This window comes from Hyalella azteca, unplaced genomic scaffold (genome assembly GCF_000764305.2).
Source record: "Hyalella azteca isolate HAZT.00-mixed unplaced genomic scaffold, Hazt_2.0.2 contig6587, whole genome shotgun sequence".
In the NCBI taxonomy this organism is placed as follows: domain Eukaryota; kingdom Metazoa; phylum Arthropoda; class Malacostraca; order Amphipoda; family Hyalellidae; genus Hyalella; species Hyalella azteca.
This window is the reverse complement of record NW_025936745.1, coordinates 633,106-660,083: the sequence shown is the minus strand read 5'-3', so window position 1 is coordinate 660,083 and position 26,978 is coordinate 633,106. Positions and strand designations below refer to the sequence as shown.

The following is a 26,978-nucleotide window of genomic DNA, read 5'->3' as shown; positions in this document are numbered from 1 at the left end:
CTCGGTAGAAAAGGATTATTTTTAGTAAAATCTACTATGTACATTTTATGTGATCGAGAGGAACTATTGTCCATTGTCCGATGGGGCTTCAAGTAGTTAGTTTGGCTAACACAAAATTGCATAACATCGTCCGAAATTACGATTCCATTGAACTGGTTGAGTTCTCGCCAACTAACTAGCTTATATCGGCTGCATAAACTGTAAAGATTCACTTTTGTTACAATACAAATTGTCGATGACAGTAAACAACCAATGTTGTTAGTGAGATCTCCATGCACTCCAGAAAAAAAGTTGAGGTAGTATGGTTGTGAAAGAATTTCAGGCACGCTGTTCAAGCGAAAGCAATTCATGTTCGATTAAGTTTTAGAAATCGGTAAATTGTTCATCACCTAATCAGGTCTTACTCGTAGATGTCATACAGCATTTCAAGTTGTGGTCTTTGGTCTCAGAATTGGTTTCGGAATTAATATTACTGCGAAATTAGTAAAACGCGCCTTTCTCTCACATTGCTTCAGTTCGGAATATTTTCCTCACTGTATCACTGATCACTAATTGTGGATTTTTCTATCTATGTTGTGCCTTAAAAATATCGACACTAAATACGAAGATCTAAACGTATATATGAACGTTTGCTCAGAGGATTTAAGAACTGATGCTTACGTAAATAACTAAAGGCACTTTCATTTCGTCGCAGATGTCAACTTATTTTTTACACTCTGATGAAGTTTGGATGATCCCGAGGCCGTTCTGTAAGAGAAAAAATTAGATTTTTATTTGTTTAGTATCTGTCTAGAGAATTATTTACTTGAATAATTCTATCATGTGCCTCTTAATAATGCAGTTTATAATCGTGCTAGGCAGCTAAAAACTAGGCTAATGAATGGGCTACCGGATATCTGAAAGGTAATAAATTCATGAAATATTCTGTCCCACAACTTCAGCTTCCACAAACAATATCTCGATCATTCAAGTTGAGGTAAAGTAGGTAAATTATTATTTGAACTGCCTTCCACAAGTTTTATAATCTATAAATAATGTACAGTTCTTGGATTCTTCTGTTCAAACCGTTTTGCTCCTAGTTTCAGGCTAAAATAAAAAGATCTCAAGGTTCTCGTTGAGAATCATTTGGCCCAAAAAACAGACCCACAGACATAACTTGAGCTAGGCGGTTGTACGCACCTGGACCCTGTCCATAGGAACGTTAAATCTCATTGAGCTTGTGACAACCACAGACTCATGTCTAAAGATGATGGGACCAACTCACTTGCGCAGAGTCCGTTGTAGATCTTGAAGTCGTCGAGGGTGTAGCCGCCGTTGAAGGAGGCTCCCTCGACCACCAATTGGAACCTCGTACTGGCGAGCAGCGGCACCTGGCCGAACTGCCAGCGTCCAGACAGTGCGTCCAGGCCGATGTTGTGGCTCCAAATTTGCTGGTGGAAATGAACTCCATATTAGAATCAGTTAGAAAATTATGGTTTTCTTAGCCTATGATGATACCAGGAGGACACAAGGGAGATTCTACGATGATGGCCGAGTCTATCTTGATGTTCTGGCACTCAATTGTTAGTACACATAATAACGTTTGGATATAATTTATATTTTCAAAAATGGTGAAATGAAGAAAACTGAAGACTTGAAATGAAGGTATTGAAAAATGTTTTTAGTGTTCAGTCGATGATTTGGCATGCTCGGCAGAGTCAAAAGAATCAACGTTGATTGGTTTCGTGATTCGCTAAATATGTATTCGAACTGCACGATAGAAAAGCTAACTTTTTATTTTATTTTTGTGATCTTGCAGAGGTCTGCAATCGAGCACCACATGGAGGTCCCGTACAAACGGCGCGTTCTATTAATACATAGTATTAGCAGCTGATATGCTGTATCATTTGCAATTTGTCTGAGACACTGCGATAATAATTAACGTATTAAGTGGGTGTACTGATAGACTTTAACACAGTTCCGCGACATTACCAGATCATCTAGTCTTGGACTGTAAACATTTTTCTGAAAACTGATTTATCTAACTGAAAATCGCCCATGAAATCGAAAGTATTCGCGATTCCCCACCGCTACTAGTAACACGGATGCTTCAGGCACTTAGGTTCCCGGAAAGATGGTTTATATTCAGTGTTGTATTTTCCTCTTCAAAGTCTCACCACAATGTCGCTGCCGATGCTATTGATGCGCGCACCATCGTCCGTTTGTTTCTGGTACACGGCCAGTGACGTGTTGCCGTCTGAACCGAACCCAGAGAACCAAAATGTGAAGCAGAGCGGTTCTCGATCTGCCGAGGGGTCTATAGCTGGGGAGATCAGCTGGAGCTTCTGACTTCGAGAGTTTAGATTGAAGACGTCGAAGTAAATGTAGCCAACTGTAAAGAATGTTTATGAGTGTTTTTCTTTTCGATTAAGCGGGATAATTTTGTAAATAAATAATTTCTTGTCTTTTTCAGTAATAGGACAAGCAAATAATACATATGTACTCCGCAACCTAGATTCAGTGTTCTGCCTAACATATGTTAATTAAGAATTGGGAAAGTCGGTTCGATGCCGTTCCTGCGTTTTAAATTAGAGATTGGTAAAATGCGGACCAAAGTAGTCCCATACGGACCTTAAATTACGCCAAATTGAATGCATTTTAGACGAAATAGTTGAATATTATATTCAACTAGCCCTCTGCCTCAAGAAGCTTCCTCTAATTGGTGACAATTTCCATGGTCTACTCTAATCATTGTAATTGGTGACAAGATCCATGATCTACTCTAATTTCATCTGTATGGTCCCTGTTGCTAACCCTGAGCGCCGTATGTGTGGTCTGTCATGGACACGGGACGTCGGCTCGGCGACGCGTTGTTCCAGTAGAAGTTGGAGTCTGACGTGAGGTTCTGCCAGCCGCACGACCCTCTAGTGAAGGTGCAGTCGCCTGCCCTCACCACGGCCGCGTCAGGAACGGCTGCAGCATAGGGAAAATGAGTTATTTTATGACATAAATTAACCTCCATTCGCCTAATACAAAATAATAATGTTTGAAAAATAATATAGCGATTTCAGCTATGATTGATTCATGTAGACCTGTAGCAGATTCTTAACCACCCGGCCACCTTGCCGCAGAAATTTTACAGCTTGTTGCGGGTTTCGAACCCCCCAACTCGCTGCTTCAATCTCGATGATTCTAACCACTCGGCCACTCCAAGTTCTATATGCTTTAAACATAAATAATAATAATAGCGTATCTTAAAGCCAGATGAGTTGGGTGAGACGTTGAATGCATGATGCGTTGCGTCACTACGGTATTAATTGCACGTTAGAACAAAAATGTTTCTTAAAAGATCAGCGAAATGGCATGTAAGTCAAGGCAAAAATTCCCCCTTGTATGCAAATTGTCGCCAAGCTGCTTATTCTCATATCAGTTTTATTAAAGGTGTAGTTTATAAGGATGTTTTTACTTTGGGCACTTTCTGTTCCCTATTGACTTATCTCAGTATCATTCTATGTTATTGTTTCATTGAGCGTAATTTCGCCTATATCGCCTGTGAAGCTTTTTAGCTTATATAGGCAGGCATTCACAAGGAAGCAATTTGTATTTTTTTCTTCAAATTTTTATGTTCTCTTGTTATGTATATTTTTGTGTGCTCCTCTGTGAATAAAGAATAAAAAATGGCCTTCAAGAATGTGCCTGGGGTTTTTTTAATTGAAATTTCATTCAATGTGGTAATTTGGTCCTGCATTTCAAGTTAATAATTGATAGACAAGCTTTATACTTTTCTGCTATAGACAAGATACGTGATAGGAGTGTACACTAGTCGTCATTGATACGGAGTAGAAAACTTTCTTTCAAATAATTTGTTGCTAATTTGCACGGACGTGATGTATCATCGCGAATTACATTTTACAGCGTACGCTTGTGATTAACTATATTTTGTGATCATTCGTGAAGACACGACAAAAGAAACAGAAAAAAACACTGAAGATACTAATTGTCTTTTTCCTCGGAAATTATGCCACTTTATAATGATTTGCCAATGATGCCCATTGAGGCAACTTACTGGGACAGTTTCCGTCGAATATTGTGATGTCGTCAACGGCCAGCGTGCCTTTGCTTTTGGCGGAGCCCCAGACGCTCTCTAGCACGACCTGCCACAACCGAGAACCTTGCTTAACAAAACAGACTTGCATTATTGCTTCTCTTAATTTGAATGTAAATTGAAATGAAGAAGCAAACGATTTTTTGGAAAATTATGACAAACAATATAAATTCAGCCAAGAAATCCAAATATATCGTTTCCCGTTATGCGCCATAAGAATAATTTGGTTGAAAATACAACATTATAATTTTGTAACTAAAACATTTTCAATGATTGGTATTTTATTTGATCTCGAAGCCTTCGTCCGCCCGCTGCGGCTCCTGTCCAAATAAAGCATTATCGGTCATTTTCTATATGAAAGATAATGTTTGACATAATATTTTCATTTTAATAGAAAGACATACAGTAATTGATATTATATTTGACCTCAAAGTCCCCGTCAGCCCGCAGCGGGGCCTGAGCAAAGGACCAGGTGAGGCCCTGGAAGTTGTGCAGCGACCAGATGGGCGTTAGGATGATGGCCCCGCTCGCGTCCTCGCGTTTGATGAAGGCGCTCAGCGAGCCAAGCTTGGTTTCTAATTCGTCGGTCAGAGGTTCGAACATAAGATACCTGCAAAGAAATGGTTAGGCAACCTTTTATCAGATACAGAAGAAATAATGGTTCAGAACTTCAGGGCAACCTTTTATCAGATACAAGAAAAATAATGGTTCAGACTTTCGGGACAACCTTTTATCAGATACAGAAAAAATAATGGTTCAGAACTTCAGGGCAACCTCTATCAAATACCTCAAAAAGTAGCATGTGGTGACTGAAAAATGTTGATATTGTTTATAGTCAAATTCAAAGGCTAAAAAGAGCGACATTCTGACCAGAATGAGAGGCACTTGACTTGTCGCCTCCCCGTCATGACGGGCGAGATCAGCCATGCTCGATCACCCTCCACCTTCTGCTCCGGCGACTCCAGTGCCATGTAGTGACCTGAAGCACGATCATTGTCAATTACTACGTCTCTTGAGATAATGGGAATAACTTTTTCCTAAGTTTATAATCATCATTGTTTTGATATTAATCAAATACGTGATAAGCGAAGCCGTCTGAACGTTTTAATAACGAACTCGATACAAATTTTTGATTCGGATGAGAATTTAGCTTTGTATTCGCAATATATTATTTTCATAACATGTTACGATATAAAACTCAGCAAGCTAGTGGGGCTGTACACTGACCGTTTGGTTTGCCCGTGGTGTGGTCAGCAGAAGGGAATGAGTTCTCCGTCGACTGGATCCGGATGAAGTCCAAGTCGTCGAGTCGCTGCCGTACGTTGGGGTTCGCCCAGCCGCACAAGCCTTCCTCAAACGTACAGTCCCCGGACGTGGGGGGCGATGCGCTCGTTGGCAGCGCTGGGGGAATTGTGGTCATGAGTTTCTATTATGCGATGAATTTCATGCAAGCCCCTTTTAGGCAAATTACGTTGCAACAATGCTTATTACGAGTTAATTTCCTCGAAAAAACGTTGAAACGACGTTATTTCAATGTCAAATATCTGGTGGGTTCTTGATTGAGAATTTATACTTGAGTTACCTAAATAGAGTTATCTATTGTGTGCATTCAATAGACTTGTCTATTCAGGTGAATATAAAATTAAATTAATATTGAAAGTCAGGTGGGGCTTGAGGTGGAGCGTTCAAGGAAATCAATTGTGTAACAAGAATCCAATGTTGGAAACTCGATGAAGGAAAGACTATTTGTCCTAGGAGCGCTCCTTCAAATATTCTTTTCAGAACCTAATGTAACTCTGTCATACACAATTGGCAGTACCATCGTCAAAATATCGGTAACAATAGTGTAACTCAGAGCCTATTTATGGAAAATATTTAGATGCATAGATATGTCGGAACATCCTTTGTGTCGTTGCTGTTTATTTATATTAGAGCTGATAAAAATGGGAGTGGAAGTGAGGCGAACCTATTCGTAAACAAGGAAGTAATCAAATGAATTTAATATATTCGTCCGTCCTGACGACCGACGAATCCTGCTCAGTCGTAAATATATGTCTAATTACTCTGCTGATTATTTGTTAATAAATATGTTATGTATATGTTAATAGAGCCACTCACTGGCGCAGGGTCCTGAGACGATCGTAATGTCATCGAGTGCTATGTCGCCCACCCGTGGGGTCCCGACGGTGCCTTCGAATACAATCTGCACGCGAAGAACTTGATCACTAAAAATAATTAGAAACAGGGAGAGAAATAAAAACAGAAGGAGAAAATAATTAGAAACAATGCAGTAAATTCCCGCACTCACTCGGGAGATCTCTGCTGTATTGACTAATTTCTGGCATTATGATAAATATTTTTCCTCTTCGAATAAATGACTCAATGTTATTTGATTAGTTATATTTGTAATAGATAACCAAAACTAATGGAGCTTCGTAAATGAAACAAATTTCCTCATGAAGAAAAATTTCAAATGGCGCTATGATGTTCAAATAGAGATGTGCGTTAGACACTATCCTTTTAGCAAATCAGAAGTGATGAGAGCAACCTTATGTATAGAATGTTAAAACGAAGTAAAATACAACGATCTTAGTCAACTTTATACTTTTATTGATAATTTGATTAAAAAATACTTTCCATAGACAATTTCTGAACGTAGGAATGACGTGCTATGTATGAGTTGGGCAATCATTCGACGAATATGTCAGATAAGTTCAAGAGCTATCATTAGAAACATGACTAATACCAGAATATTAGATTTGGTAATATATTAGAGCTATACGTACTTCGGACCGCTACGGAGACCGACCTTAAACGGGGTGTTAGACGACAGCGGCAGCTGCGCCTCTAGCCACCTGGCGCCCTGGTTCCTGGCTAGCGCCCACACCACGCGTTCCCTGCGCGTGACGACGTCTTGCAGCAGCACGCGCAGAGAGCCCACGCCACGGCCAGACATGAACGTGTAAAACCGCATGCACGGAGGGTTCGTGGGGTCTGCGAGGTACACCTCATTTTATGGCACATGAAGGCTGCATGAAGTTACAGGTCATGCGAGATGACTTTCCAGAGTATGTGTTTGTCGTTCAATTTATTATTGAATACCAGCTGACTTAATTTATTTCAAATTAACTTCGATTTGCACGTATTTTCTGGTAAACTTGTGCAAGCCGCCATAATTTGAATCACGAAATCTCCTATTGATTCTAATGTAAAATTTGTACAGAACTCTGTGTGAGACTCAGTGCCCCGAAGCGAGCATGTCACCCACCTGTCTCCTGAAATTAAACGCCCCGAAGCGAGCATGTCACCCACCAGTCTCCTGAAACTAAATGCCCCGAAGCGAGCAAGTCACCCACCTGTCTCCTGAAACTAAACGCCCCGAAGCGAGCATGTCACCCACCTGTCTCCTGAAACTCAATGCTCTCGAGCCGCGCGACATCCTCAGGCCGTCTAGGGAAGTCAGAGTCTATGTAGACGTAAGCGCCGCCCGTCAGACTGCTGCGCCCGCTGTTGCGATCCCTAGGTGGACCCGTGATGGGGTTCTGGGTACCGCGACCCTGAGCACAAACGTGGATTTTATGCGAAATTTTATATGCATTGAGTATTTAAAATGAAACACGTATGATACTGAGGGTCATACATGTTAGGAATATTATGTTCATGAGGAATGACTGGGGATGATGACAGCAAATCATAAAGTAAGTTGAATCGAAACGCTTTGCAATCTTGTGGTGAATAATTTAAATTGGATCGATCATCATAAAGTGCTACAACATAAAGCACGACATATATATTATATATCCTAAAAATTCTAAATTATCACCAGTTTCCAGTCAAAGTCATCAGTTGCCGCATTGTTCCAGTCGCACATGCCGCCTTCGAAGGAGCACAGACCGATACACTCCTGCCCTTCCCTCACCCCCAGGTCGTCCACTGCGATGTGTCCACGGAATATGTTGAATGGATCTACTCCCTCTACCGGCACTCCTTCTAGCACCAACTGAAACAAAAATATATCTTAAATTGATTATTGAAGGGGCTTGTTGCTGCGGGAAAAGTGCCAAGTTAAGTTTTGTTTGCATGAACACTACTGTCATTTCAAAAATACTTCAAGCTGAGCAGATTTGCAAAAAGAAATTAAAATTGTGGTCAGGGCAACGTACGAGACAGCTACAATAAAATCATTATTATGATAGAATATTATTATCATTGAAATTAACAAATTATTATTATTATATAATTCACCACTACACGCACCGTGTGGTTATCCGTGAATGTGTAGAGTACTTGTCCTTCCTTCCAGTCGCCGCGAGTCGTGTCTCTAGTCTGCCAGATGACCATAGACTCAGTGTCCTGCAGGTTGCGCACTCGCACCCTCAGCTCGCTGGCGCTCAGCCCTTCGATGGCATACCAAAACTTTAGGCATTTGCCCGACGCGCCAGTTGGCTCCTGGGCATTAGATTCCATTACCGCCATTCGTGCGTCGAATCCAGGCTGGCTCGAGGTTTCGTGGAAAGCATAACCGCCTGAAAAAATGTATTGATGCTGAATTCACGTATTACTGCTCAAAGTAAAATCACAGGCAGTAAAGAGATTTTTGTATATTTTATTAATCACGATCGAAGAGCTTAGAAATAACTTTTTAGACAAAATCATGTTGTTTCCAATTGGATTCATATATCTAACCCAGTAAGAGACCAGGAAATGTTCATAACCAATTAAAGTTTTTAAATTCAGCCAAACATAGCGCGATTTTCCAACATAATTATTTTTTTTAAGAAACCATATTGAATTAATTCATTTCTACTTGCTTGCTTTGATTTTGGGACAGTCAAGACAATTATCCATTTGGGCTTCCTCCATCAAGCTATTGACTTTATCATCCATCCGTTAACCAAAGGTTGCCTTTTACCTAAATTGAACGGGATCGTAAACATTTGAGGTAGTTAGGTATATTAGAGGAAGTTAGGGAATCCCCGGTCGTGTTCTGGTGATGTCATGAATGTTCAATTAAGAATGCATCCGACTTTTGTGTAACGAGGACACAGCCTACAGGCCAAAATATGGTTAATATTATATGTTATTATAATGAGTAAATTATTGATGAGGGAATGATATAACTAAACCATGAAGCATATTCTGTTGAATTAGTTGTATTATCCTGCTGTTTAACTCAGTACCTCTGGGGTCGCCCGACGTGTCGTTACGAGGTCCGCCCACCCAGAGAGAGTTCGCTCCCATGGACAGCGTCCACGACGTTAATTGTGATGGTAGCGAAGATCTGATGAGATAAAGCCTTAATTATAGCCGTGATGAAACTCTCATGCCGAGATAAGGATGAAAGTGAAGCTAACGGCCTGTGAACACCATTCGTAATATCAGTTCAACTTACTAAAAATTATTCTATATGTTTATACAGTTTTGTCCAAAATAATGGATACAAGATTGATCCTTAAAATTAACAAAAATTTATCTGTTTAAATTTGGAATGAATTTCCTCGGTGCCGATGTTCGAAATTTTATTTTGGTTCAAATCGCGTTTGAGTTTACTTTGTTCAAATGTGAAAAATTATATTACTGTTGAAAATAGGTATTATGAATTATATTCTTGTTGAAAACAGGTATAAATTCTCCAAGTTGCTGACCGGCTGAGGACCTCGTCGCTAACAGGCCTCCAGGAGCACCAAGTCGTCGCGTCCTGAACACCGAAGTCGCAAATGCGGCCTGCAACGGCGTCGTGGAGAGGATCACCCAGCTGCCGGCCCTGGCGCTCCAGCTGACACGTGGAGAGAGTTAGTAAGTTTAAGCAAGTTAGTAAGTTATAGCAAATAAGCAAGTCGAAGTGAGTTAGTAAGTTGAAGCAAGTTGGTAAGTTTAAGCAAATAGGCAAGTCGAAGTGAGTTAGTAAGTTGAAACAAATTAGTAAGTTTAAGCAAGCCAGAAAGTCAAAGCAAATAAGCAAATCGAAGTAAGTTAGTAAGTCTAAGCAAGCAAGTAAGTTCAAGCATTAGTATACTCAGTAAATATTGAACGAGTGAATTTCTTGCAATGTATCTAGCAATACAGAGATTGATAGGATCGTGAGAAATAACCGACGAGAAAAGAATGATTAAGTCATGAAAAAGCTGACGGACATATTAAAAAGTCATGTAAAAAATTATTCGTAACCCATATTACGTCTAAGTTTTTAATAGACAAATAAACTCATGGCAGCTTTTGTGAACTGATGACGGCTTAAAATAATCTTCAAGAAATAAGAAAGCGGATTGAATGAACGAATTGCCTTAGGTTAATTGACATATGATCGTTACTGGTAAACAGCGGACATAGATTAACTTAACCCTTATTATAGTTTAGTATTTCTTGACCCCATATTATTATTCCATCATTTGACGAACCACTTTAAGCAAGGGACGAATAAATGTGCTCTAGAAAAGTCGGCTTGTAAGTAAGCCATGCACTGTTACACTAAATTAACCGCGCTACAGGAAGCTGTTAGGACATAACAGCCACTTCCTGTTGCTGGCAAGCAGCTCATAATTAAATGGAATTATCATCATCTCGTGAAGTTTCACTACATCAACCGACAAGCGTTTAGAGGTGCCCTACTGCCTCCATTCATTATACTATTTTACAAGTCGGGGAAATGGTTGATTTTTTTAATCATTTACACTCAGCTGTTGAACAGTTGAAATTTGAGAAAATGTATCGAAAGAGATATGGTTAAGTGGATTTCGAATGACTTTTGAATAATTGTTTAATTTTGATTCATCATTCATTTAAAATGTACAAACATTCCCGAGTTTCTACCTTGATGGATGTCCGAATGCTAACTGGAATTCGACAAAGTTGGTCAGAGCTATCCATATATTGACTTGGATATTATTCTTATCATAACCATTTAAATTTGTTCATTTTCTAACTTTCATTTAACTAATTATCGATTCCATTTACAATTAATGATAAAAAACACAATGGCCAGCATGCCAATTAGAGATGGTGCAATAATAAGACACGGATAAGCCACTAATTACATGGGACCCGCTTCATGATTATTCTGGTGGTAAATTACATCGATGTCATTCTTTTCTTTCCTTGCGGCTGATATTCTTCTCGAACTGTCGCCAAAGTTTTAATTTGCGGCCAATGGGAAGCGTCAGAAGTAGAGCATGACTCCGGTGTAGGCTTTCACGGCGTCGCGGCAGAGTTTGTGTATCGAGTGCAGCACAGTTTTGTGTTACGAATATTGCGATGTGTGGTGAGTAGTACAGTATTGTGATGCATGGTGTGTTGCACAGTGTTTTGTTGCATTGTGAGGCATGATGTGCACTATAGTACTGTGTTAAATTGTGATGCAAGTTGCACTGCACAATATTATGTCGCTGCGTTGCATGGTATGCAGTGCCTTTTTTAGGAGTGCAATAATTCACTAAAATGTCCCTGAAAATATAAAGTCGCCTAATATACATTGTTAGATAAATGAGTTTACTATGGGATCGGACCGTTAATAAAAAAAATATCCATCTTACGTCAAATATTTTGCAATTTTTAACAAAGCGGAAAATTATTCATGTGATAAATGTGAGCTGTCGAGACAATTAATAAAATTTGTACTGTCTTTTGCGACTATTTATTTTTATGGTTTGTTTTTTGAGTTTAAGAGCATAAGAACTTTTACATTTTATCGCTGGCCACGTGGCCTCGAAGTGGTTCTTTACTAAATTTTTAAAAAATTCTGTCCCTATTGCAGGTCAAAATTCATTTAAATAAATCAAATTGCATTATAGATCCTCACTTTTTTTTAACATTTCGTGCCCGCATTCCACGACATAACTTCCAGTCATCTTCATTCATTGTCGTCACTAATGTCCGGTATTTTGTTATAATTATTTTATTATTTATCATACGACCCAATTGGGTAGCAGGAATATTCTCCTGTATTTTCCTTACTCAACATGACAGACGTTAAATTCGATCTCAATTACTGCTTCATCTCGCAGGACATACGTTGACTTGTTTTGCCCATAATGACGCACACAATAACTGTTAGTTTTTCATTTTGCCACGTAATGGAGGATCGAGAAAAAATTAATTGAGAGTCGGTCTTGTCGCCTGTGAAATTAAATGCAAGGACGCAGGCTTCGAAGGACACCAATCGATCAAGATGCTTCCTGCAGTCACGTCAACGACTCGGCATTGTCGGAACTAGGATAATGCGGTTACTGATTTCATAATATTTTACTAGGATATGAGCGATCTTTTGAATGCGATCATTTATAGAATGCAAAAGCAAATTCACTAGTACATTTATAACCGAAATTTGTAGATAATAAATAGATTTTCTCATTCATTCATCAATGATTGTGAAGAGATGTGGTTTTATCCTCAGTTCCTGACGTTATGTGACGAGAAATTTCTTTTCGTAACAGAAACGACTTTTCATATAAGAAAATGGACTAAGTTGATGGAAGAAGAATCCATTAGAATCCATTGATTATGTCTCATGCGGTGCAGAATTGTCACATTGCAGCAATTTCGCTCCTAATAATTACTTTCTTAAGACATGAATTAATATAAAATAAAATTTTTAGCTTTTAGAATTCAAAGAAAGACGAGCCGCACTGAAGAGACTCGAGTAGCATTAAAAAACACGGAATTATTCATTAGAAACAAACCCCATTAGAGAGATACGTGCCACATTACATGGAGATATGAGCCATTTTAGAGAGACACGCGTCACTTCAAAGAGATCCGAGTCACTTTAGAGAGATACGCGTCACTTTAGAGAGATACGCGTCACTTTAGAGAGATACGAGCCACTTTAGAGAGATTCGAGCCACTTTAGAGAGATACGAGCCACTTTAGAGAGACACACGTCACTTTAGAGAGACACGCGTCACTTTAGAGAGACACGAGTCACTTTGGAGAGATACGAGTCACTTTGGAGAGACACGAGTCACTTTAGAGAGATACGAGTCACTTTAGAGAGATACTAGTCACTTTAGAGAGATACGAGCCACTTCAGAGAGATACGAGCCACTTTAGAGAGACACGAGCCACTTCAGAGAGATATGTGAGAAATTCCTAATTTCTCACCGTTAATTTGTATTAGGTTAGAGATTATTTATTAAACTATAAACCCGAATTATCTTGCTTCTGGAATCCGCTTCTCTGAATTCAGCCGAAGAATAAGTGTTAGTCTAAATCAGGGGTTCTGCCGCGGATCTTAAACAGTCCTCATCAGCATCACTTATCGATTGTATCAAATTATACGTGCCGCCAGTGACAAAATCTGTGTTAAATCAAATCCAATTCAAAGTGGTAAATCCAAGCTAGATTCAATTCAAAAGATTAACATTTATGCAGTTATCATTGCCGATTGCCAGTTATATCAGCCATTCAACCGATTGTGAACTGACCTGCATCAACGTTCAAGTATCTACCATCTTCCTTTAAACCTTTTTCTCTATCCCTTGGTTTGTATGAATGTCGTTTGAATTTCGTTTTATTTATTTCTTTTGCTCTATTAAATTCATTTATTCAATCTGTTGGGAAGTTGGACTTAGTTTAAGTGTTACAATTCAAATTAATTCATATTCAATACACGAGTCACTTTAGAGAGGGAACGAGTCACTTTAGAGAGACACGAGTCACTTTAGAGAGATACGAGCCACTTCAGAGAGATACGAGCCACTTTAGAGAGACACGAGCCACTTCAGAGAGATATGAGCTACTTTAGAGAGACACGCGTCGCTATAGACTATAGACAGGTACGCGCTACATTAGAGAGACGCGGGGAACATCTAAGAGCCGGATGGGCGGAACACGGCGCTCGTGTAACGGAACCTGCAGACTCTTTCTCTCGCTAAGTAGTGTCTCCAGTAAAATGTTTCAGTTTTTTGTACTTCGTAAAATAAGACGAAATAGTAGTAATTGTCTAGTTTTTATTGTTTATTTGTTCAATGTGAGTTACATAAAAGCAATTTTTATTCAATTGCTGGAATGAAGCTACAATTCAGGCTTTTGTGCTTTGTGCTTAGGCATTTGTCGAGAAGAAATGAAAAAACTGGAAAGCATATACTCGTATTTTACTGCCACATTCTCAGGTTGCTTCCTAAATGAAAGTAAATCTGCTAGGGCTGTTAGGAATATTAAACAATAGGAATTGAAAATCGCCCCGAATTCATTTTTTATTCATCATAATATTAAAGTGATCTAGATTAAATTAAAAACTTTCAGAACATTGAAACGCAATTGAAAAGTTGATTAAAATTAGGACGTGTGAAAATCTCACGGACGTTTTAGAATCCTAATACTTTTGCTAATGGATCAAAATTACTGGATCATTGTTATCCAGTCATTGTTGCAGTTAGCAACTCAGGTTTGGGACATAATTATGATCCAGACTATGAAGTCTCCAGCCAGTCATAGGTGGATTACTACTTAGTTTGCGTTAAGGTCTCCAAGCACTAAAACTGGCAAACCTCGTGGAGGAAAATTTAAGTCAAAAGCAAATTGCAGGAGTCTGGCCCCTTAACCCAGAATAGCTTGCGCTGCTACTGAAAGTGTTCCGCGTCATCCGTTTATATGCTGGATCATTTCTTAACGAGAACTAAAATAATTAGTCAGATATCGACCATCATAGGAGTATTATTTATTGAAACATGTGCTCTCATTCCTTACAATAGAATCAGCGAAGATCTTCGTAAGTGATATGATAATTATTATCATCTGAGCCTTGCTATAAGATATTTGAGGCTAGTTTCGCACAAAGTATATTTTTTTCTATCCCAAGCAAAATCATTGTGATGCTTCAGGACTCGATGGTTAAGATATGTGTGAGTTCAATGGAGAATTTATACTGATTTCAGTTTGTTCATGAAATTTTATGAGTGTTCAAAAAACATTTCATAGGCGGGAGAAGTCATGCTGTGCGTGAAATTGTGTTAATTGTCTTTTCATGTATTTCTCGCACTGAATTGGAATAGTTCTAGAAAAAAATCAACTTACGAATAATGACAGTGACATACGCTCGGAGGTTGAGTTGTTTGTAATATTTTTATATTTCGTGAAAAAATACAAATTACAGGAAAAATTCTTCTGGAATACAACAAGATAAAAACTTTTACCCTCCCGCAGAAAATTTATCCTTATCAATATAAATTCCAGCACAAGAAAGATGCAAATTTGTACCCGGAAGCTGATGTGGAGAAATACTCGACGCATGCAGCGGCGCGTGCGGTGCGGTCGTACGAGTGACGCGTGATCAGCTGCACAGACATTAATACGTTACCTCAGAACCGCGGATCTGCACGGCAGTGTCGTCAGAAATATTATTATGCCATGAGGGACAATTCGTTCATTCGATTAATGTGCAGATTAATGCCATTAATGTACAGATTGATGTACGGTAAATGGTAATGTAGCTCATTTACAGTATGTTGGCTGGGCTTTCTGCGAATGCATAGATACTCTTATTAGAGGTGCAACCCGAAGTTTACTAACAACAGAAGCATAGGTAATTAATACTTTTATTTATGTTATATGTAGGTTGGGTAAAATTCGCTTGACCTTTTCTGTGTAACGTTGTTTTTCTGTTAATCCTAAAATATTCTGGCTCTGGGCCTATACTTTCAAAAAAAGTTAAGAGATCGTAAGTTCATCAGCCAATCATTGATGGCCTTTCAAGCCAAATCCACCAATCATAGTCAAGAAAATAGAGCGTAAGTACTTACGTTCACTTAGCGAGTTTTGAAAGTATGGGCCCAGAAGAGTAATGAAATCTCAAACTTAATTTATAAATTAATTTATGCCGTTTCATTTCACATTGAACCTTGTGCTGAAAAACATATTCAAGCTCAAGTTGTGGATTGAGTCCAAGAAAGAAGTTCAAATTTTTAAATCAAACCTAAATTTTTCTGCCATAAATTTTCCATTGGCATCTCAGGCATAATTTTTGTTTTAATCCAAGTTCATTATTGTTTCCACGCTAACTGTTCGGACTCATTATAACATACGCAATGGGATACGACCAATCTTTTGATCACCGTGTCGTCCTTCACTAGGGCATTAATTTTGAATTATTGTTCATTGTTTATTTGTGACTTCAACAATCTTCAATTACTGCGGATTTGCATCCTATATTTCACATTGCGTTTTGCATTACAAGGTCGGTCGCAGACCGTGAGAGCAGACCGCGTAAGTAAATCTGCGCTCAGTGCCACCCATAAAACTTTTTACTGTCTTACCTTCAAGGTTTTGCATCAACCAGCTTAGGATTGTTGAAAGACTTCAATTCCCGTCCTTCAATCATCAGTCACATTTCAGGGAACTCAACAGGAGCTACAGGGCAGGGCAGGGAACTCAACAAGAGCTACAACCCACCAGTCTTCTGGACCGTTTTTTACTATACGTCATTACTCCGCAATCATGATAATGTGATCATGATCATTACTAGATCATGTGGTTGGCTGTATTTCACAAGCGGAAGCATGTCATTTATTTCACTCTGTACCGCATTACGCCTTTGATCGACGACCCGGAATGTCTAGGGAAGCAAGGTCACCAGCAGCTTTGCCTCTTGAATTTATGGAAAAAATTCCCCCGAAATATGTTCTTGGGAAACACGGCCACGACTTGCCCGTCTTCAGGGAAAATTCTTCGTGCAATTTGTATAATCTATTGAGGAAATAATTACAGCAACTCAAGAGTACGAGTTCTCCCATGCTGCGTTATACAAGTGTTTCAGTGAACGTAACCTTTTCAGAACGTCTCAGTCGAAACCTTTTGGAGATATTCATTTAACAAGTAGGCTAAATATAATGATGTAAGAATAAGTAATTAGGCATAATATGATGAAAAGCATATGATTGCGCGACGAGTCATCACTTGGACTGATTATGTTTTTAAAAACATTTCATAACATTAATTTAATAGTAATAATCTTTTTTCAAGTTCTGGCTTATAAAATCGGCATGTATCTCCAGCAAATGTTTGCCTCGGTAGTAGGAAACGCGATCGAGTATAAAAACACTTCATAGTCTGAAGTTACATGATGATCACTTTTGGATAAGCGCTGAGTTCGGAAATGTCTGGGCTGTAAAAAAGTCTTGAATAACATACAGCGTGGGAAAGAGTTTAAATTCTACTGCGGTCGATTATACGGTAAACAATGGTTCAGGAAGTAGATTCGTGAATTTCAGGATAAATATTACCTTCATTCGTAAAAACATATTTTACAATTGTAAAATACTGCAAAATTCGACAATTTTCCCACAATTTTAAAATAAAATATGCTGAAATTATTACACAGCATCTATGCAATGACATTTCAAATGAGAAAAATATATCCTATCAGAGGACAATACAAGCGAGGAGCCTTCTGCGCTGGTCTCTCGTGAGAATTTTTCTATGCAAACCTATTACCCGTTTTTTTGTTGACAAATTAAAATAAAGCAGTGCATGGTTGATATGAGCAATACGGTTCGATATTCAAACAAACCAAGTCTAAGAACTCAATGAAGTCTATCGTCGAAGTCGAAGTAAATTAATTCAAATTAATCTCAATGCGATTACTGGCAAGCTATTGTCTCTGAAGGCATTTTCTTCAAACCCATTATATTCAAGGCACTAGAAAATTTCCGTAAAACACAAATTAAAAATTATTATTCATGGCCTTAAGAAAATAAAAATTATTATTGAACTTAAAGGAACTGATAAATACGAACGAAATTCTGCATTGGTAAAAATTCAACGCCAGTATTATAGTGATTACGGCGATGTGTGGAAGTCCGTGAGCAAGGCGAGAGCGAGAGTGCTGTGCGAGATGCTGCAGCAACTCTGCTTCTTACTTCAGTGAATACTTGCCAGGATACGCCCATCCATTATACATGGGTGCGTATGCACCATGACTTAAATATTATTTCTTTTAGTTGCCGAACGCTTTAAATATTATAACATTTTAGCCGTAGGTAATAAAGCATTGGAAGTAGCAACTGTTATTTGTAAGCTGCTTCTCAGCTTGAGTTACGTGATAAGTTTGACGTTCGCCCCACACATAAAAATATACGCGATTCTTTTCTATTAACGTTTCAGCTAAAATAAAAAATCGCAAACATAACATTACCATTTTGCAGTATACACATTTTAATATCATTATTTTTAAAAATTAGTACGTGAATTGGTAGCTTTGATCTCAAGTCAACTTCATAAAACCTTTCGCTGGTTTCTGCAATTCGCACGCACCAGCGTCAAGCGCACGCACTTCAATTATTGGGAGCAAGAATATCACGCAAACTCCGTCCATTACGCCATACTCACTTGTAATTATTTCCATAATACGTTACCTAATGCAGAAAGTGCAAGTAGAACGTCCCATGGAATGGAGAAAATAATATAGGGTTGGCAGATCAATTTCAATGAAAGGTTGGGAAGGAATAGTGTGTGTATGAATACTTTTAACTTTAGAGTATAGCTTGTTTAAATTTATCCTAGAAATTATTTGACAACTATAGACATTTATGGTTATTTAATGCATGTTTCGTTGAAGATCAGAGGGGAATCGAATTCTAGTAAAAGCCTAATTTACAGAATTTCTAACAGCAATTTAAAAATTATTAAGAAATACCTCTGATCTTCAACGAAACGTGCATTAGATACGAACAACTTCTGCCCAAAATTTCCAATATTTATGTATCTTTCAATCCCGGGAATAGTTGATACAATTATTTTGGACTTTTCAATGACTCGTTTTAATTTTCACACGATTTTGTATGAAATGTTGCGTAGTATAGTTATGAAAATTTTCAGGTACACGTCTACTTTCAACCAGATTGCCCAGATTACAATGCAAATTGAGGACCAAGCGGAGTCATTTATTCTGGACAGTCCATGCGCTTAGCGCATGTAATCTAGATAAACAACAAAAAATTTTGATCATTTTACAACCTTGACGTTTTCATTTTCTGTGACTTTCGACTTTCCTTACAGAAAGATGCATGGAGACTGGACCTGACCACCAGCATAATTGCAATCTAAACTGATAATAGCCTCGAGGAAACGCGCTTTCCATACGTATTATCCAGTTAACGAACGTCCCATGGCAGTCATTTGTCCACCAATAATGACTTGTCGCAACAATATCGGACTGCATGAAAAATAAACACTCGTTTCACGAAAGTTTGACCAGCGTTTGCATCAAAATTGACGAGCGCATATCTTGAGGTCAGCGAAGGGCATCTGGAAAAAAATCACTCGCCAAATTCCTTCGCTAGTTTTGACCGTTGCGAGTAAAACTTTCTTCCTGCTTCGGTGTCTCAGAAGAGGAACCCACCACGTGGCGGTTGGTGCCTGTTTTCACCGCGCGCACGCACGCTGAGCGCGACGACTCTTCTTTTCGGTTGCGTGACGTAGTCCTGACATGCGTTCGTCGGTTGCGTGAGTCACGAACACAGAGTGTGCGGTTGTTCACTCTGTGCATTTACTAAAAGTTGTTTTATGGTCCACGAATAAAATAACTGTCGATAATTTTATTCGTAGCTCATTCGTATTCGTAGTGCAGCTTTCCTCTGGGTAGTGACAGCGCCAAATCATATACAAAACCTTATTGTACTCTAAATTAACTATAATATCGGATATTTGAACATACGTATTTAACTCTTTTTCCAGTAATAAAATGAAAATTGAGTTCTATTGCGAAAACGTTTCATAGACCACTCAAAAACTAGTGAGAGTGAAACTTTTACTTGCCTCGTCTAAATTAGTTGAGACACGGCAAAGAAGCTGCTGCATAATGAGCGAACCTGATTTCGCACACAATAAATTGAGTGCTCACTCTTCCTTTCAGCGCCGGTCAGGCTACGCTGCGATTTAGGGATAAAATCACTTGTGAACTGAACCGTCATTCGAAAATTCAGTCAAATGAATACAAATAAAATTAACTGTGGTGTTAAAATTAAGTGGCGAGCAAAAGGCAAAACACAGACAGTGAATAGAGTTCACAGCCCATAGTGGAGAAGAATATCGGTCGTAGAATAATTTATCACTCTTATTTTTTTAAAACAATCGTTCAAGTTATTAAACTAGCCCTAAATGACTGTTGAGTACTGTGATCAAATAATTTATATCCATCACCAATTAAAAGAGAAGCGTATAATTAAAAGAATTACAATGACAATCAGGATACCTAGAAAACAGTGATTCCTGACGCATCCTCTTGACTCAGTTTGTGTTGCGGCGCCCGAAGCAAACGTCCTTCGTAGTTCAGGAAACGCTTGCTGCTCAACGGCCGACAACATAGACATCAATTATTTTTTCTCAAACATAAACGTTTTTAGCAAGGCTTCTGTTGCCAAACAATTAACCATTAAATTAAAAATTCTTTTGTTGAACGTAAGTTGCGTTTTAGTAAGAGAACTATTTTTAACACGAATAAGTTTTATTATTGAAAAATTTTAAAGATGAGTATTTTTTAAAGTGTAGCGTGCCTACACAGTAAACATGAATTTTTGATGAGTTTAATGCGTCCCACAATGAAGATGTCTTGAAACACATGCAAGATCTTAAGGAATGAGCGCCAAACACGCTTGTATGTGCAAAAAATGGGCAAAAGATAGCATTAAAAAATTTATTAATTATTCTCAGGATAGGTGAACGGTATGCTTCGTGTATGTTTTTATTTTACTAAAAGTTGGCTAAATTCTAAGATAAATATTGGAATATAATTGAACGTTTATTCATTGATATTATTACGAACCTTTTCAAGATTTTACATTACTACGCATCAAATGGGCTTGAAATAAAATTCCAATTTCATGTCCATGAGGAATGTTCGCACGTTCTCTTGTTGAACAATCTTATCGTTTTTTTCGTAGGTCGATCATCGCTGCAAGAAAAATGGCTGTTCCGGCACAACGACGTAATTTCCAGTCCACATCACCGAGTCGTTATACTTTACGACATGTCAACGCAATAAATATTGTTCAAAACATTCAACTTGGCTTCCGTAATTAGAAGTAATTTTCAGCGTTCAAAACGAAGATGGTTTGGAGTGGCCTTGGACCGCTCAGCTTCAAAGTTGCTCATGTGAACGAACACAGCTCATTATTAAATTCCGTTATTAGAATAACACAGAAAAATCTTATCTGCGCATAAATTTTGTATTAAACCAAGCGACGCTTTTTCCTGTTATAGAAGAAGTGTTCTGCTTATGTTCCATGAAAAACCTTGCACTGACTTTATTATTGTTCTGCACAAAATTGTTTAAAGATATTTGGTTCCAGAAACATTGAAATTATTTATGATTATCAGCATTTTAAAAAGACATTTTTAGTACAAATTACTGAGATTTTCATATCCGGAAGTAGAAGTAGACAGGCCGTGGGTGGATCAAACTACACGTGGTTGCCATTCATGGTTCGCGAATGGCGCGACTGCAGAAAGGCGAGGAACTATAACGTACGACCTTAGAATATTTCCTTTGAAACCGTGACAGACTACGTGTTATTGTAGCTCCAGTTTTTCGATATATCTTATTTTCTGTATTTCATTGAAACAGTTTGCGGAGTGTTATACGAAGAGTGAAAATCTGTGTAACTATTTGAAATCACACGATGCGTGAATTCGACAGCTGGCGGAAAAGTGAAACGAATGGTGGCAAATAAATTAGAGTTGTAATAAACGTTGTCTTTGAGTATGTATTAAATTTTGTTTATTTTCACTATTTTGAAATTACGTCACTAAATTCGGATATGATATACTTGATTTAATACACGTTATATTATAAATAGAAACATTGCGATAAGGAAACGCCACCAAGCTATTAACAGCTAGCAGAGAACTTCGAGAAATGATCTGTATATTTCTTCTTGTACTTTAATTTTCACTAGGCTGGAAATAATTTATTTATGGGCTCAGATTGGAGCTGCGCATTGCGAATAGACTACTTGTACATCATGCAGACGTTTACAAAACAATCTTAGAATTTTTTTATTTAAAAAATACATAATTTGAACATAGTTGCGCGAAACAGGCCTGGGAACAAAAGAGCATCGGTTCCCAACAACGCGGCGTCTCTGCGCAAACCTCGCACGACAGCCATGATCTCACGACGCTTGGTTTCTCCAGTGTGGAAACAAAAGTTAAAATAATTTACTGTCCTGCGGTCACAGTTAAACTGGTAAGCAGTTAGCTTCCGGAGTATATTGTTTATCCTAACCAGCCTTTCGCAGTCTTTTTTCACATATATTTCATTCACAACTCAACTTTCAGCAAGAAATTCTATTTATAACAAATTCATCGTTCGAGAAAAACTTTCGGTACATTTTTAGTCTGACCGTAGTGATGGTGCCAAAAAATAATTTATTTAAGAGAAATCAAAGAGAAAAAAAAACTAAGTTCAGCTAGGAATGAGAATGAGCTGCATACAGCTAATTTGGTACATATATACCAATGAGTCATTTTTTATGTAATTAAAAAATATCAAAGTCTGAACAAACGGAATTCCCTCACACATGATGCTGATAAATGCTTAGCTTGCCGCCCACCCTTTCAGTTTAAGTTTAGGCAGACAGAACCAAACAATCGCTGAGCCCCCTGGGAGAGAGTTCGTTGCGTCTCCGATGGAGGAAAATGACCACAGGTATACGGATGTCAGATTTATGGAGTCCCCAGCTAATAGCATTCCCATCGGAATAAAATTTATTGCATTTAGGAACGCAGAGGATTGTCTTTAATTAAATTCGTTCTTTTATTCGGGATGTGTGTGCCTTTCGAGGTTCTTTTCCCACATGAGATGTCTAGGATTGAATTACGGAGCAATTGATTACACGGCGGAACATGAAGGATTGCCCGATCTTACTTTAGTTTCTATCACTGATGAACGTTCCATGTCTCTATGGAACAGCTGAGTTTGTTAAATGCGATGTTAAATGCGATGCTAGATTACTAAAATTAAACATAATTTTAAATTTAAAAAATAGGTTAGCCCCGCGTGGCCTCGGGATATAATCTTTGCGATATGAAAATCCCGTTATTCCAAATCCCGAATTTGGTTATCACAAACCTAATCATCCCGAATCCGGTTGATAATTTTAATATCAAACAACAATAATAGATGAGCAACCCTCTCCAACCCACATTCAGCACGGAACTCCCACCAAAGTAAAGTTTGAAATATAAAGGAAACGTGAACTTTTTTATTTCTAAAGAAATTTTCCACTTACCAAAGTGTAAATCCCTTTCAATTTTTATATTCAAGTTTCACCTCCACGTCTCAATGTCAATGGATTCTACCAATCCTAAAAATAAAATTCCCATTTAATCTCCCGGCAATATAAGCATCTTGGATATACACCTGATCAGCCCATCACAACCATTCCAATTCATTCTGCAATGATACATTTAATATACACGGCCAAATAACTGTATGCGAGCAGAATTTGAAAAACACATCCAATTAAAGAGTTGGCAGTTATTTGCCTAGGTTAAGACCGATGCGCGTAATTCTGGTAGGATACAGCGAAATGGTCGAACAGGGAAGGGTAATATAATACAATTCATGATCAGTAAAAACAGGAAAAAAGCCAGAAATTTTTTATAAAAATTAGGTATGTGTTTATACGCTCATTTAATGTAAATATCATCAGAGCGTAAAAAAACAAGTGATGTTTCTGACGTTCACATTTTTAGTTCATACGTGACATACTTTATTTATTCGGGAAGGAAATTTATTCTCTTCGATACGTTTTACATCACAATAACAGCTAAATCAGAAAAACGATCGTTTTTCTGAAAGGAACTAGACAACAGTGAGGCACAAATTTGTCGTCATTGATGTGAAGAGGTTTAGACTGTAAGGCGCCGTGGCTGGTTACAGCTTGGCCATACGCGCCGAGGCAACGGGATGCGCATTTTTGAGAAGTGCGTTTGTAACTGTCGCGGTCGAAAACTGAGCGCACACATGTGAGCAGCTAGGTCAAGCAAAACGGGTGTACACGTTGTTCGATACTCATCTTCCTTTCCAGCACTCGTGAAACTATTTGCATTAAAGCGTACCGTGGTTGACGTTGATATCCGTCATTACAGTGTCTCGTATACCGTATACCCGGTTAAAGTATCCAGTTTCTCTCCAATAGAAATACTTTAACAAGAGGATTACGATTCATTGAGAGGTATGCAAATTTGATATCAAATTATAAGCAAGAATTTAAAAGCAAAGAAAACAACAAAAAATTCACCATTACCTATGAGAGAAAACGGTTTAGAAAACTTCTTTCTTGTTTCTGAAACGTACCTCCAGTCCGGCTTAGAACTTAGAACGGCTTAGAACGTAACTTAATTAGAACATATGCACAAACAATAAGAAAACTAAAATTCACATTGGAGATGATAAAACTTAAATTGTCAAATGAAAACAAATAAGAATGAGGTAAAAACGAGAAGACAAACCTATCTATTTACAATTTTAAAGTGATAGGAACTGTAGGCGGCATTTACTTGGCTTCTGTTTAAAATTTTAAAATCCCGGTATATTTTTAAACAGAAACCAAGTTTAAATGTCGCTTACAATTCCTATTCCCAGGAAATTGTGAGTAGATAAGTTTGTCTGCTCATGTAAACTTAATTTTTATAGGCTCCCACTTGACGATTTAGGTTTTGATATCATCAGTGTGAATTTTATTTTCCTTGTTGTTTGTAATTATGTTCTAGGGTTTACAACTGACGATGGAGCTGGACTCCGAAATGTTTTCTGTCATAAGAAATGGTGAATTTTTTGGCTATTTTCTTTGATTTCTTTTAAATCCTTGATAGATTTGCGATGAAAGCAATCACGCGATTTCAATATTTATATCCCATAAAACTATTGACGGGTTCTTAAAGAAAAATTGATTTGATCTACATGAGGCATGCTGAAAATCAATAGTGATACTAAATCATTAATAAAATAATTCTGGTATAGGTGGCAAATTCAGAGATAGTATCGAACCCCCCCCCCCCCCAAAAAAATCGCCTAGATACAGCACTAAAACGAGCTCCATTTATTCATCCTCGAAACTTTGAAAACATAGATGACACGTCATTTTCTCAACGAAACAACAATAATCATCACAATATAAGAAGGTTGATATATAATCATGCACACAGTGTTCCGTCTCACAGAAATTCATGGTGAATCACACCAGTACGATCTGAATAAAAAAATATTTTGAAGATTTTGCTGTTAACAAAACTATGTTCTGCCAATGCAAGCCAAAGGAAATTAATGCGCACAGCCCTGGCATAGGGGTTTTATTTGCTATTGTGAACATTTACCCAGGAATGCTCTTTTACGATGTGCCAAGTGCTCATTCTCGTTTAAATAATATGACTTTTACTTTAATTGACTGTTTGAATTTTTTATATGACTGCAAATCAGGTAAAGGTGTCCAGCCAAATGACGACAGATGTTGAGAGATTTATATATTATTGCCCAATTTTACAGTAATTTATGTTATCGCATGAAAACAAACGAAGCGCATTTGTTAAAGCTTGCGTCATAACAGTGCGATAACTGACAATAGGTCAATTGAGACGTGTTTAACAGGTACGGTACGTCTTCATCAAATTGATCAAAGTTAACAAATCCAGGAAAATTTCAATCCCTCGTTGATGCAAGTGTTCAAGATATTATTTTCATGTTTCAGTTCATATAAAAATAAAAACTTTTCGAATACTCACGGCGCTCTGGTCTCCAGGCTTGATGACTCTGCTGAGTGACTGTCCCCTGCACTGAGATGTCACGTGAAGCAGCAACAACGACGCAACTGACAAGACACATTTCACGCCCATATTTTTGCTGCTCATGGAGTTGAAGAATGGAGCTTGATGGGAATCAGTTTTGGTCACACGCGAGTTTTAACAATTTAATTCATGCACGAGATATTGTTTGGAAGAATCAAATAATGCAAATCTGACGCCAATCACTTTAGTTTGTTATATAAGGAGACTCATATATGCTATCCAATATTATTTAGCTTATTTTATTCCCTTCTACGTAAAATTTCAGGTTTGCATGGGATAGAGAAAGTTTCTGGAAAACCGTGCGTTATCCGATACGCTGCCGAGCAGTAGCATCCACCTTACGCAGCGCTGGCTCACGAAGAACTGAAGTCTGAACGTGTTCTTCATGCTTATCAATGCAGCAAGGAGTTGGGACCCTCAACACCCAGGAGAATCCGCTGATGTTCCTCAGAAAATCTAAGCACAACGGAGTTGTTATCAACGTGCATCATGTGTGCACTACATTTAAGGCTGTACACGTGAAAAAATCTCAAATAACTTAATATGAGCGCTCAAAAAGCCGTAATATTGTTTGCGCCGATAATTTTGACATTCGAAAATAGTGACAATTAAAATATAAAGAACAATCAATTTCCTAATTTTTATTACATTACAAATAATTTTTTAGAAATCCTTTGCGGTATCTGGATTCTGGAAATATCGTTTGCCTCTAGATTTACTAAATCAAAAAATCATTTAATGAGCTCAAAAATAAGCAAAGTTGAATAATTCAGACTTTTAACCGCTTTGTCTTGAATCATGATGTTCAACCATGCTCTCACAGTATTAGCAGAGATACTAATAATCCGCAAAATGAAGAAAGTCCGTTGCGTTCACAGCGAAAGTATGTCTGTCGTATAAGCCCTCTAAAAACGGGTGAATTTATTTTCGAAGGATTAGCATTTGCATTTACTTAGAATAATAATTATCTCAAGTTTGATTATTTATTAACACGACTGGCTTTCTCCCTCGGAGGTTTGCCAGTCTACTTTGGAATAGAATTGGCACTGAAGAAATACGCGGCGGCCATGATTTTTGGTGGCGGTGCATGGCCTGTTGCCGATTCTTCGACTTTTCG

At 38.1% G+C, this 26,978-nt stretch overlaps 1 protein-coding gene across 1 annotated transcript; it reads right to left on the bottom strand.

Moving 5' to 3' along the window:
- On the bottom strand, positions 1 to 26,210 carry LOC108677209 (MAM and LDL-receptor class A domain-containing protein 1). The gene is made up of 16 exons (XM_018165397.2): positions 25,799 to 26,210; positions 9,730 to 9,860; positions 9,265 to 9,365; positions 8,342 to 8,610; positions 7,908 to 8,084; positions 7,485 to 7,641; positions 6,894 to 7,078; positions 6,203 to 6,287; positions 5,312 to 5,485; positions 4,955 to 5,063; positions 4,511 to 4,694; positions 4,046 to 4,133; positions 2,794 to 2,952; positions 2,157 to 2,371; positions 1,265 to 1,430; positions 1 to 747 (listed from the first exon to the last, which is right to left on the bottom strand). Exons 1-16 carry the CDS (start codon positions 25,922 to 25,924, stop codon positions 710 to 712), a joined length of 2,364 nt encoding a protein of 787 aa, XP_018020886.1. The 5' UTR covers positions 25,925 to 26,210; the 3' UTR covers positions 1 to 709.
- Positions 26,211 to 26,978: the final 768 nt, after the last annotated feature.